Below are 14,418 nucleotides of genomic sequence, written 5' to 3'. Positions count from 1 at the left end.
TAGCCCCCCCGCCCTGGTGTTGTGCCATTAACGAAGGGTGAGTAAAACCCCGGCGGAGCCGTGCCCTCACACCCCCGTACCGGTACCGTGCCCTCACACCCCCGTACCGCATGGGGAAAAACAATGGTGGTGATGGAGCAGCCAGCGTGGAAACTCAATAAAGACATTTGCCAAGTCATTCGAGGTCCCTACTCCACACACTTGTACCATCCCCCCCGGGCTGGACCTCCCCTAGGCCTACATTACTTGCTTAACAGCACAGGTAGTGTGTGAGGTCTCTCTCTCTCTCTCTCTCTGCTGTGGCTGTCACTGTTTTGGCCTCACAATCGTACCAAAAACTTCTCATGTTCCAGAGCAAAGGAAAGGGAGCACAAAAAGGAATCCCTCATTACACGCATGCACCCCTCGCCTCCCCTCCCGTCCCCTCCACACCACTTAAGCCACAGTGGCTGTGCACTGTGCGCACTAGTAACCTTCTCTGCAAACGGACACCCTCTTATCATCACACATTTCCTGCAAATAAGCTAAGTAGAAAGCTTAGATTAGCTTTACTTTTGGGCAAGCTTTTTGCCTTTGCTACGCTATCTGTACGCCATGGCTTCTAGCACTTCATGGTCTTCCGACCTCTCTTCTGAGCCTTTTCCTTTGCTTGATGCAATTTTACCGCATGTGCAATCTGTTCACCAAGAACCCATCGGAGATTTTTGTTCAAAGGATGGGTTTTTGGGCCAGCTCTGTGCGTCTACGAGTGAAGAAGAAGAAGGCATCTCAACTGAAACCCTAACACACCATGACTGTAGCAGTAAGGCTTCATTTTCCGCAATCCAACCCACTTCATTCCTTCAAGACAGCCATTTGGGCGATTCTTCTCAGCGCCTAAACTCTGAATGTTATGATGGGTTACGCTCTGCTGCTAAATCGGTGAGCCTCTCAGCTGCAAATTTGCTGCATCATTTCCAGCTCTAACAAGTGCAACCCATCAATCTAAGCATAGACCAGAAGAGGCAAGGCTACATCTATGCTTTTGATGGGCTTTTTGTTTTTTTGTTTTTTGCATATAACTTTGTTTCTTTCTTTGAAGATGCATGTGCAGGATGGAAGCAACTCCATGCTGTCTTCCTCTGAGAATGAGAATAGTTGCAAAAACGAACTTCCAAAGAGGCCCAAGGTCGAAGGGGTATCATCTAAGGTCAGTGAAATTACCTTCTCTTATGGAAAATTGATCAGCAAAGCTAGTAGTGCTGACAAGTTGATTAAACCCACAAACTTATGGCCTCAAATTCGTGCCATATGGAGTTAAGTGCATGATTCCACTTGCATGCAATATCGTGTGAGATGCATGTAATGTGGAGTTAAATGCTTATTTACACTGAAATGCATATGGTGTAATATGCATGTCATATGGTCTATCATGCATGATTGATCATGTCATATGGTGCAAGATGCATGATTGATCACATAAGGTTTCTAGCACACTAACCTTAAAATCCCCACGGAGTTAAAATGCATGAATGATCACATTTGAAGTTTTTGCCATCAACAACTGCCATCCAACTAAAACGACAATGTGCTTACTTGAGACTTTCAAACCCGAGTGCGTTCGTCGCCAATTCTGCTCTGTAGAACCATGGATTTGCAATGCTATTTGTTGCACTGGCCCTTATGAGGTTTACATAGTGCTTACTGGCCCTTATTGTGGTTTACATATCCCTTTTTCTGCATTTTGTTCAGCTAATTGCTTTTTAACATCCAGGCACAGATTAGTCAAACTCAAGTTCGAAGGCTTGGTGAGAAAATCACAGCTTTGCAGCAGTTAGTATCCCCATTTGGAAAGGTGAACACTTTCCCTTATGCTTGTAAGCATTCCTGATGGTTTGGTTTCTCTTGTTGAACATATGGGAAGTTCCCCTTTTGCAGACAGACACAGCCTCTGTCTTGTTGGAAGCAATTGGCTACATCAAGTTCCTGCAGGAGCAAGTTCATGTGGGTGTTGGTGTTCCCGATTTCACCTCTGTTTTGCTCCTTATGAAGCACTATTCAAATAGGCGCCGTAGCCTTGTATGCATATACTTGCAATGTAGGTCACATAATGCAGTCCATTCACATGCTTGCATTTCAAACCAAATAATGCTAACATGTCCCCTGCAGGTGTTGAGCTCGCCCTACATGACCTCCAATGTCAACAGAAAGGTAAAAAATGAGTGAACTTACCTTACCTATATAAGTGAAGTGAGGTGTGATGTATGCCACGGGTCTGAGTTGAGTGGGGATTTTATATGAGTTTGGAATTGTCTCCCCTTAGGGTTGTGAGGCCGGGACGGATTTGCGAAGCAGAGGACTTTGCTTGGTGCCTGTTTCTTGCACAATGAATGTTGCAAACGATAATGGGGCTGACTACTGGATCTCCGGCATCAGCGGATGCAGTCGGTAGTGCTCTCTAAGAGCTTTTTGTACATCTTACAATTGTCTGCAACATAGTTTTTGGTCCTACGATATCTAACTACAATTGAACAATCATAACAGGACGTGTTAAATAGTGTAATTTTCGGGATAATTTATACGATTACCACCTAAATAGTTAGCTAGTGTAGTTTACAGCGGTGACATCAAGTAGGTTTAACTATAGTGTTAGATTAGCTCACAGCAGTGGCATATGGATATGTAACCCCAACTGTGGAGCTGGTTTAGTGCTAAAGCTTTTGTAGAACATAAAGGGTTAAATTCCTTGCCATTTTGACATGGTCAACCAACCTCACAAGACGAGGGGGTTGTTCTTGTATTGTTAAGATGCCGTACTAATTTGGGTCTTATTTCTTGTTTGAATGATGCCTTTTTATCTAACCTTGTTTGATTTGTGAGTTGTATGTCATGAGGCAGTCCCCTTTAGCTTTGTATACAACTTTAGAATCCGAGTTTTTCATATGGTAAGAGTGGTTGTGTGTTGGATTAATGTGTTAAAATTAAATTATTTAATTGCTTTGTTCATATGTTTTAATTTGGGGTGAAAGCCAGATATATAAGCCATGTTCAGTACATGAGGAGTTTCCACTCATTAACAACTTTATTATGAACATTGTTTGATTCTTGGATGCCCAAACTTCTCATATGACATCAGCTCTAGTAACAATGTGTCATTTGTGTAAATATCATCTAACAATATAACATTACCTAACAATCTCTCTTTTCAATTATGCTTCTCTGTGTAATTACACATGTAGTTGCGGCTGGAGTCAATCACATCATGGACCAGGGTACAAATATGTTTGATGGATTTGGAGAGGTGAGTCATGTCTTCAATCCATAGCTCTGTTCCATTTCGAGCCGGTGCCATTCCCAATCTGAGTGTACAAGACTTTCACTAGGCCAAAGGCCTTTGATTAGCTAAAGCACTATGGCATGTGTGCAAAGCAAATGCAGTGTTTCTCTTAAGTAGCAGATCAAACCCTATTGCTTGAAGTAGCCTCTATTCCAAGTGGAGTGAAGCTTGGGAATGGGAAGTGAGAGGAGCTAGTGAGTAGAGGAGAGTAGCATAGACTGTAGCTATTGAAACTGGCTCAAGTGAGTGTAGGGATTGAGGAGTGGGAGTGAGAGCTTGAAATCATAAGTCTGAAAGCACTAACTCAGTTCCTCAAATCCACGTCTTACCCACCCCCCTTATCTTCCACCAAACCAAGGAAGGCATGCAAAGGGACTAAAAGAATTCACTAGACTTCTCTATTGGCCCCAATAAACCATATAAGGTTATCAATACTTGTGTAGGGAGGTTTCCATGGACAAAATAGCCTAGGTAGGCACAAGATATGTCAGAGTGAACCCATAGGAGTAGAAGTATGGTGTGTTGTGGTGGAATCACCTATTTGCCTATTCAAGTATACCTTAAAATTAGACTTCGCACTCTGTGGTGGAAAGAGGGGGAGGTATTGATTGGTTTTGTGAGTGTGGGAGAACTTAGTGATGAGTGGAGGTTTAGGATTAATAATTGCAAATTCACAAACATGAGTGAATGTGTCGTTAGTGATTGTGAAACCATAAGAGTTTTTTGCTTAGAGTCTTGAATACTAAGAGACTCTATCTACTATTCTACACCTAACTTTCCTAGCCAATTAAATGAAACCGAGATTAATCCATTGATTTTTAGGATGTTTTCTTGTGTAGTTTTGCTTCTATTTGGAAGATATGCATCCACATGCAAAAACACATTCCTAGCTTGCTTTTGGATGCAATAAAACACCAAAACCATGCTAACTCACCAATGAACTCTTCCAGAATAGAAAATAAACACTACAACACAACAATGGACTATGATTTGGGTGTACCCAACAATGACAACAAATAAACAATAGTATATAGCTAAATCCTAAGAATAACCTTTTGCCAATGGCATCAAAGATGTTGACATTTGGTTTACCTTAACACGTGTTGTGAGAACTTACAAGGAACCTTAAAATATAGCTTGCTTTTGGATGCGATAAAACACCAAAACCATACTAACTCACCAATGAACTCTTCTAGAATAGAAAATAAACACTTAAACACAACGATGGACTATGATCTGGGTGTACCCAACAATGACAACAAATATACAATAGTATATAGCTAAATCCTAAGAATAACCTTTTGCCAATGGCATCAAAGATGTTGACATTTAATTTGCCTTAACACGTGTTGTGAGAACTTACAAGGAACCTTAAAATATAGCTCGTATGTTGACAATGTCTTGGCTTATTGGCTTACTTTGCTGTTGCCTCCTAATCGTCACACCGAAAAGGTCCTTTGTTAATGGGTGAGCTAGAGAGGATGCTGTACTTACATAGGTGGATACAAGAAGAGATTTGCTAGCCGATTGCTACTTTTTTTTTCACTAGAGAAGCAATTTTTTGATGACATCCAACATTTTTGAACTATTGGGAGTAGTAAGGATTCTAAGTTAAAAAAAGAAATGATCTAATTGCCACACCGAATGGTAGGTGTTGGGGCATTGATGAAACGCTATCTAGTTATGAATAAGCCATGGTAGGTTCATGATATGGAAATGGGTCCAAGGCTAGATGCTCATGTTGGCGGGGCTTAGGTTCTTGCTTTTCCCTGAGAGAGCTTGCTTCCATGTAAATTGGTCCTGCATGCTCACCGCCTTAAGCCATTGTTTAACTCGATTACAGAGAGTTTGAGCATGGGGGGGCAAGCCTAGAGAAGATGAAAAGATGATTCCTTGCATCTTGCAGAGCGTGCACACTCGAGAGAAAGGAGAGAATTTCCTTACACCTAGCGACTAGATCATGAATTAAGGGGGATGCTTTAATTTAACATTTGTCTCTTGTGCCTATGTGATGCCAGCTCCTTCTCTTAGAGTTACCCCATAAGAAGTCTCTGAACAGCTTCTCTCTAGTTAGTGCAGTTGAATGTGCATACATATGCTATGAACACCATGTATGAAGTGCAAATATGTTTGAGGATCACCAACCTCCCTGCAAATGAGAGCTGGGTTTTATCCTAGCAAGCCATCTTTCCTTGAATCTTGGGATGAAACCAATCAATTCTTTGCTTGTTGCTTACATCTGTTCCTATGGGGCATCCTAACAGCCTGAGAGGTGTGCCATGGGGAATCCACTTAAAACCATATTTAAGGTCCCATTGTTCATGATCGCCTCGATCCAATAGGAGAGCTTCTGCTTTTGCAGACCATTAATAGACTCGGATAATTGACATAACTCGTTAACTACCTACAAGAAAGCATCTACATTAAACTCTTCATAAGCAAGTATAGAGCTATTATCATTAGCAAGAAATTGAGTGGTCATCTTTTGGTCAGTTTTCGAGAGAGGGAGGCCTTGAAGAAACCTTCGTTCTTGGAAATACTGCATGTTGGCAGGTAGGAGTTATGTTACCACCAAGAATAACATGTTGAGATGTCAAGCTCAATATGAGCCGACACTCATGATGTGCCTGCGTGACCGTTTGACATTTACATCACTCGGGGGTTTGGTAGCTGGCACCGACATATCTTCGCCAGAGATTCTACAGTTGGACTACACGGACTAGTCCACACCTATCCACTCCACTTTAGCGTGTTCACATTATGGACCGCTTGTATATGTGTGTTAGTCACTTTATCTCCTTTGTAGACCTCTTTTATTAAAGAATGAGAAGAGCAATTTTCAGCCTCTCACCTTGTGTGTGCTCTTCTAGGGTTTGTGAGAGTGTGTGCTTGCAAGAGCTCAAGCTCCCTTCTCTCCTACATCTTTTCATCGTATCAGAGCTTGGTCCATGCTAAGAGCTAAGCGGCAAGTAAGAGAAGCATATGAAGCGGTACGAGGGTAAGAGCTTCATTTACTCTTGCCCCTTTGTGTTGGCTACTATACCTTTGTTGGGAGCTCTTCGGGAGGCACCGACAAACGAACTCCGATTGAGGAGCTTTCTTCAGAGGAGCGGAGCTTAAGGGCAAATATAATGTCCTTTGGATAAAATTTTTAAAGCCTAAAACACGTTTTGGGTACGTATGGACCTCCGTTTTTTAGTTCGCAAACCAACAAGTGTTCACGGGCACTATGGGTAAGATTCTCTGCAGAATTCTATTTTTGGTACTGCAAGAAGGGTAATTGGTTATGCAGACACTGTGTGTACTGCAACAAAGAGGTCTAACAAGTGCTATTGGGTGTATGTATGTAAGGTTTAAGGTCATTGGTTGTGACAATTTGGATGTAGCATAGTATCGTTGCAAAGAATACAATAGTTTGTGTAGGTCAAACAAGAGTGTTATTTGTGGTGAGTTGTGTTGCAGACAAGATGCCAAATGATGGAATTAACCAGATTGTTGCAGAGAAGCTTGACAAGAACATGTGCAAGTAGATTACTATAAGAAGTAGAATGACATGCGAAATGAAAAAGTACAACAAAATAACTATGCGTTCTTTAGCAGAAATAATGTTATAGTATATTGATTCAGGTGCTTCGAACCACATGACAAGTCATGGTGAGTGGTTCAAGGAAATGCACTCACAAAGGGTGCTTCATTCAAACTTATTTTGACTAATTTAAGTTTAGAAAAATATGTTCTACTTCAATGCTCAAAGTTGCTTTATTTGTTCTCGACTCAAAGGTGGAGCCCCTTGCATTCTGTGGTCGCCCATGGCATTGTTTTTGTGGGAGTAAAGGATCCCACCATCAAGGCAAAGCTTGAAGGATTTCATGTTCTGTTTCCAGCCGTCAAGGCAGCTTCTTTGCAGTATGGAGAGCCCATTATTAAGAAGCCTAGAATATAGCCTTGATGACCATGTAACTTTTTTTACTATGAATGAAAATTTTGGTTACGGAATTTTTTATTTTAACACATGTCTTGTAATGTATTATATTAGTCAGCTCAAGAAAATTAATTCAAATTAAGTATATAACTCAAATAAAAAATTTAGTCATTCAAAGATTCAAATAAATCAACAAATTATATAAAGTCAAATTAATTGGAACTAATTTGTAACATAAGATATGAGCAAAAATTTTGTATACTTATCAAGATACACTAAGGTTAACATAGCTTTTGAGAATTAAATTTATGCAAGATATGTAAAAATATAACTAAATATCTTGGCCCACAAGATCTTTCCATTGTCGCATGCATCACACCAATTGAATGTTCTTTTCATTGATAGTGACCCTCTTTTCATGGACAACTACTGCAAGCACAGTGTCACCAAAACTAGGTATGCCTTCGTAGCCTCCTAGAGTGCCTCCATGGCATGGATAACTCAAGCACAGTGTCACCAAAACTAGGTATGCCTCCGTAGTCTCCTAGAGAGCCTCCATACCTAGAGCTATCCACCACGTAGGTAGTGGGCTTGTTGCTACATGAGCCTAGAACCTCCTGTCCATTTGTAGATCTTGCATTGTCTCTCACACCACCACACATTGGAAGGATGCCTTCGACATGAGCAGGTGGATTGTCTTTTGGTATTTCCTTATCTGATGGAGAGCCACAGTGCTAGGTCGTGATATGTTGCTGTGGTTATGGTTGGGAGGGATCCTCCACATCTCTCCTTCGAGGTCAAAATTATGTTTTAAAGAATTAGCCTAATATATAAACTTAATACTTTTTAATTTTTAAAAATTATTTCCTTGAATAGAATGAGATCAAACTTTATGTATGCATGGATGTATCATATACCACCTCCTTTAAAACCCCATCAGAGGCATGTAGAGCCCCTGCCTGAAGGCTCGCGCATGGAGGCCTACCTAAAAAAGAAAGCCTTCACATGCAAGCCTTCAATTATGGGCCCTACACTCCTTTGATGGAGATGATATCTTACTAGGGCTATGTAAGCTACATGATCTATGCACAAAACAAATTTCAACTAATGCTGATCACTATACACACCATGCATCAATTTTTTCTCAGAAAAAATTATTGTCATATAAAATAGCACCTGCACTTGCACATGCACATCCATGCTCATGAAGTAAGACACATAATCTATGCACCGAATAAATTTTAGCTCATTACGGTCAATGTACACCATGTATAAGAATATACATTGACCTTAGGATAGAATATTAGAAATAAAAAAAATTAATAGTATTTCCAAACCCAATACATCACATCAAGTACAACTAGTTGAGTACAACTAAACAAAAACATGAAAACACAAAACGATACATGAGCATTATCTCAGCTCTTCAAACAATGTCATGGTTAAGGTTGAATGCACCACTCTCGCATCACTATTGTTACGAATCCTACGAACAAGATAGAGATCTAAGGACTTGAGCCTGATGTGCTAGGCATGGGTGGCTAACAGCTCTCGCATCACTATTGTTACGAATCCTACGAACAAGATAGAGATCTAAGGACTTGAGCCTGATGTGCTAGGCATGGGTGGCTAACAGCTCTGACCATCATGAATGAGGTCCACCACATAAGTTTCAACTGTCTCTTGAAGAGCAAGCAACACTTGGGCTAACCATAGCTCCACATTATATATTTGATCACTTGAAAAGTACGTGTAGTGATTTTCCCTTTGTAGATCTTGGAATATTTCTTGCACCAACCTCGAGAAAGATGCCTTGGGTATAATCAACTTGGGACTCTTCGCAAGCCTTCTAATTTCACGAAGAGCGATTGTTCCTAGTCTCCATCTTCTCTTCTTATGTGTAGCTAGGGCATAAGGAGAAACTTTCCCCTTTGGAGGAGCTTGATCTTCATCATTGTCAGCAATAGTATGTTCACTAGATCTAGATGAATGAACCGGTGCCTTAGTACTCACCATACTCACAAACTAGAAGGAATGGAGAGAAATGAAACAAGTGCCTTCATTTGTAAATGGGACTTATTATAAGTTATTGACACTTACCTTTAAAATATATCAACACTATGAACACTTTGAATGGATTGCTCCAGTATCTTTAAAATATATCAACACTATGAACACTTTGAATGGATTGCTCCAGTACTCTCATAAACATAAACTATTATTACTATTCTCAATTACAATTGTGAATCACTTCCATCACCACTTTGCACTCAATGATATCGACTCTCTCCCCTGGGTTGTTAGCCATTCTGTATGATGTTCTCTAGCCATGCTATTTTCATATCTTTTGCTTTCCTCACTTCATATATTGCCTTGTAAACAGCTTATGTATCATTGGATTTGGACTTTATTAATTTGTCCTCATACCTTACCTCTATTCTCCTATACCACCATTGGAGTAAATGCCTTAAAGGATTGGAATTATTGATTCCACCTCCATGTGACATTGCTTTTTGGAATTTACATCAAGCTTGCAAGTGATATCACTCCATGCCTTGTGTGGACCATATCGCCAAACTTCCTTGTTCAGCAAAGTATGGACCATGAGCCTCAAGTATGTGTTGCATTCAAAAACACTGGATCTACAATTAAACTTAAAATATTACGTTCACATTTTAATTGTAACAAAATGGTGACCACTCTTACCATATAGTGTGTAATGCAATTTGAATTCCATGCCTACATCATTGATGATGAAAAAGAGGTAAAGGGAGAGGAGACATACACACAGGACCAAACCCTAATGTATTATCAAACCCTAACCATAGAGGGAAGCCATCTCCCTTCCCACACAATGCATGAAACCATAATCCATAATCTACAACACATTACATGTGTTGTGTCCACACACTGCTAACCCTAGCTAATGTCCACACACTATGACCAGCTGGATGCAGTCATTTATGTCTCACATATGTTACTACCTAACATGCCAGCACATAGTGCAATTGGCACAAGCTGACATCGAGCTTGAATCTCAATAGCCCCTCTCAAGCTCATGATGTACTGCCATAGATGAAGATGTAGATGAGCTTGGGCTATCAAGGCTCTCAACACTCCCCCTTAAGCTCATCCCATGTACTCCCAACATAGTACGGAAGTCTCAAACTTCTCCCTTCTAAGTGGCTTTGTAAAGATGTCAGCCACCTGCTGCTCTTCAATCTTCACATACTGCAAATCCACTGTACCATCCAACACTTTCTCTTTGACAAAATGATAGTGGACCTCTATGTGTTTGGTCCGTGCATGAAAAACTGGATTCCTGGCCAACTGTATGCTGCTCATGTTGTCACAATGAATGACAACCTTGCCATCAATAGGCTCACCCAAATCAGCCAAGAGACTCTTTAACCATACTCCTTCACATGTAGCAATGGCTGCACCCCTGTATTTAGCCTCTGTACTAGATAAAGCAACAGTAGGTTGCTTCTTGCTATTCCAATTCACCACCACTGCACTTCCAAATGTAAAGGAATAACCACTAGTAGACCTCCTGTCATATGAGCTACTTGCCCAATCTGCGTCTGTGTAGCCGTGTACATCCAAGCCTTTACCATACTCATAAAGAAGACCATAATGTGCAATGGTCTTTACATAGTGCATAATGCGTCTCACTGCATCCAAATGAGGTTTTCTGGGGCTTGCATAAATTGGCTTACTAGCCCCACAGCATAACTGAGATCTGGGCATGTGATAGTCATGTAAATAAGACTGCCAACCATCTTTCTATACATATATGGATCATCCAACTCTTCACCAAAATCAGCCCGCCGCAGCTTCACATTCTGCTCCAAAGGTGTACTCATTGGCTTACATCCTGTCATCCCATATTTTGCCAACATATCCAATGCATATTGGCATTACACTAACCATGTCCCTGCATGGTCTTTGATCACTTCAATCCCAAGAAAATATCTCAACTCACCCAAGTCTTTCATATCAAACTGTCCACTCAATGCCTTCTTGACATGCATAACATCTGTAGCATGATCTCCTGTGACAATTAAGTCATCCACATAGATGACAAGTAAGACAATCCCATGATCTATTTTCTTCACAGTGAAGAATCTGCTGAAGAAACCTAAGATCCAAGGGAGATAAGATATCGGCTTATCTTATCACTCCAAGCACGAGGTGCTTGCTTCAAACCATATAATGCTTTCTTTAATCTGCATACATGAGTGGGGTACCTCGGGTGTACATATCCTTCTGGCTGTTCCATATAAACTTCCTCTTGTAAATCACCATTTAGAAATGCATTTTTCACATCCATTTGATGCATTTCCCAACCATTTGCTGCAGCCATAGCAATGACTCCTCTCACTGTTTCCATCTTTGCAACTGGACTAAATGTTTCATCATAGTCCAAGCCTTGGGTTTGTGCATAACCCTTAGCTACCAACCACGCTTTATGGTGCTCAATGGAACCATCTGATTTGCATCACCTTATAAACCCATTTGTAACCAATGACATTTTTGCCTTGTGGTGGGGGTAAGGCAACCAAATCTCCCAAGTTTCATTATTATGAACCAATGCGTCCATCTCAACATCCATTGCCTTCTCCCATACATGCTTCCCAATAGCTTCTATATAGCGTGTAGGTTCTAGATGCTTCACCAAAGAGGTCATATATGCGTAATGCATAGCAAAGTCACGATATGTCAACCTGTCAAACAACTGGATACCTGACCCTTTGGGACCTCCGCAATGCATGCAGATCACTCTGAACACGTGTCACTCTAGCATATGGAGGCACATATCGATCCTGCCTTTTGCACCTGGTGTGCGTAAAACTGGTATGCCAAGTTCCTCATCTAAACTTTATGAACTTGACGACTTATAACCTGTAATGCCAATTCCTTCTTCAACCTTCTTTTTTCCTTTATCCACACCCAGTGCTCACACTCTCATGTCTCAAGCGTCTTGACCATGGATGTATAGTACTACTCTCTCAGACTCTGCTGGCCCAGACATAGAAATAGAAGTTGCTTGTGGCAAGTTCACATGCACATCAGCATCAAGGGAATCAATGACACCCTCATCCTTTGCCTTGTACCAACTAGCAAGTTTATCAAACTGCACATCTCATGAGATAACCACTTGCCTAGTATGCAGATTGTAACATTTATATGCCTCTTGCGATCCTGTGCATACCCAACAAAAATGCACTTTTCTGCCTTAGGATCCAACTTCTTCCTTCTCTCGTGTGGCACATGCACATAAGCTATGTACCCAAACACTTTGAGGTGTCCAATGTCTGGCCTAAAACCTGTAAGCCGTATCTCTGGCGTACTTCCATGTATGGCTGCTGTGGGTGTCTTATTAAGTACATACACCGCGGTGGCACACGCTTCTGCCCAATAATAGTCTGGCATGCTCTTTTCATTGAGCATTGCCCTGGCCACATCACAAATGACTCTATTTTTCCTCTTAGTAACACCATTTTGCTGAGGTGTGTACCTGCAAATTAACTACCTTCTTATGCCATGCTTTCTCAAGAAATTCTCAAAAGCATGTAAGGTGTATTCACCACCTCCATTTGTCCTCAAACATTTTATCCAAGAGCCATATTGCTTCTCTGCAAAAGCTTTGAAGTCCATAAACTTTTCCAACACTTCACTTTTCTCTCTGAGAAAGTAAATCCAAGTCATTCTGCTGAAATCATCAATGAATGTCACATAATACAAGTTGCCTTTATTTAATGGATGGGTTTTGTGCAGGACCCCATACATCACTATGAAACTATCTCAAGTGGCTTGCTACTCAAGGTTGCCTTCTTTAGGAAATGGCAACCTTGCTTGCTTTCCAAACTGGCAAGCATCACAGACATGCATATTCCCATCATACTTGAATTTAGGCAGCCCACTTACAATACCTCTTGCCTGCATGTTCTTTAACCTTTGTATGTTCACATGTCCAATCCTTTTATGCCACATGTCAATGTCCTGTAGTACCACATTTCGGCTTTTAGAGAACATGCCTGATTTCAACTCAGGAACCCCAGCATCCAACTTAAATAATCTACCTTCTTTCTTGCCTTTGGCAATGACTCTACATCCATTTTTGAAATCCTGAACGAAGCATCCATGCTCATTGAAACGAACCGGTAAACCCTGTTCCACCATTTGACCAATTTAGGCCAAACTTTTTGTAATAGAAGGCACATACAAGACATCTACCATAGACTTTGTTTCACCATTGTGCATAACCAATGGTACGCTTCCAACATGTGTGATAGCATGTTGGGTATCATCTCCTGTCTCCACATAGCCTTTCACATCCATAGGCTTCATATGTTCAAACCATTCGCCATGACAAGTCATATGGTTTGATGCTCCAAAGTCCATATACCAAGTCTCATCACTGTCAACATTTGTCATCATAGATCCCATGACATGTTTCATGGCAAACAAGTGATTTGCGTTGCCATCATTACTGCTTGATGCAAAATTTCCACCATTTGCATAATTTCCACCATGTTGTGCATAATGTCCACCATGTTGTGCTCTACCCCCTCTCAAGTGATTTGCGCTGCCATCATTACTGCTTGATGCAAAAATTTCACCATGTTGTGCATAATGTCCACCATGTTGTGCTCTACCCCCTCTCAAATCATTTTGTTTACAGAAACAATCACGTGCCATACGACCAAATTTCCCACAGTAATGGCATTCCACATTTTTGATAGATGTTTTTTGGCCTTGCCAACTGTTAGGAGTTTTTTAAGTGTGGTTTTCTGGCATATGTACATATAGATGCATGCTTATGTGGCATTGGGATGCCCAATACTCCACCCACTAAAGTGGTAATGAAGCCTTTTTAACATGTGATGATGTGTTTGATGCAGATATGTTGGTTGGAGATGGTGCAAGCATCAATGGTATGATGTTTGGAACACATTGTGGAACACCACCAGAGTTATGATCAAGGGTTGCGATCTCGTGAGCATATGTGGAAGAGCAAGAATATGATCAAATCTTTGTAGAGGGCGCACATGCAATTGGAGATGTTCATCCCCAATATTAAGCCAAGGGTGTGCATGGGTTGGAACCCAAGGCTTTAAGGGTGGCGAAAATGGAAACATCGACCAAAGAAATATTCAACGCAGCGGAAGCATGG

The 14,418-nt window shown here is 41.0% G+C and overlaps 1 protein-coding gene across 3 annotated transcripts; it reads left to right on the top strand.

Moving 5' to 3' along the window:
* Positions 1–387: 387 nt before the first annotated feature.
* LOC147602892 (uncharacterized) lies at positions 388–2,820 on the top strand. Of its 3 annotated transcripts, none has more exons than XM_086797141.1 (6): positions 388–921; positions 1,082–1,189; positions 1,754–1,834; positions 1,918–1,983; positions 2,149–2,190; positions 2,303–2,820. In XM_086797141.1, the coding sequence occupies exons 1-6, from the start codon at positions 595–597 to the stop codon at positions 2,429–2,431; spliced, it is 753 nt and encodes a 250-aa protein (XP_086653267.1). In that variant the 5' UTR covers positions 388–594; the 3' UTR covers positions 2,432–2,820. The 3 variants fall into 3 exon arrangements, with proteins under 3 accessions (XP_086653267.1, XP_086653269.1, XP_086653268.1); XM_086797142.1 differs by having other exon boundaries at positions 391–921; positions 1,094–1,189; XM_086797143.1 differs by lacking the exon at positions 1,918–1,983.
* The last annotated feature ends 11,598 nt before the right edge of the window (positions 2,821–14,418 follow it).

Source organism: Cibotium barometz, chromosome 65 (assembly GCF_041138505.1).
Source record: "Cibotium barometz isolate CiBa-2024 chromosome 65, ASM4113850v1, whole genome shotgun sequence".
Taxonomy (NCBI): Eukaryota; Viridiplantae; Streptophyta; class Polypodiopsida; order Cyatheales; family Cibotiaceae; genus Cibotium; species Cibotium barometz.
The sequence above is the reverse complement of the archived record's forward strand: the minus strand, read 5'-3'. Positions and strand labels throughout refer to the sequence as shown.

Bases quoted from the DNA above. Each gene is read 5' to 3' on its own strand.
- LOC147602892 (XM_086797141.1), top strand. From the start codon at position 595: ATGGCTTCTAGCACTTCATGGTCTTCCGACCTCTCTTCTGAGCCTTTT. The intron at 1,190-1,753 runs GTCAGTGAAATT...TTTAACATCCAG, and splicing joins TCGAAGGGGTATCATCTAAG to GCACAGATTAGTCAAACTCA. The intron at 2,191-2,302 runs GTAAAAAATGAG...GTCTCCCCTTAG, and splicing joins CCTCCAATGTCAACAGAAAG to GGTTGTGAGGCCGGGACGGA.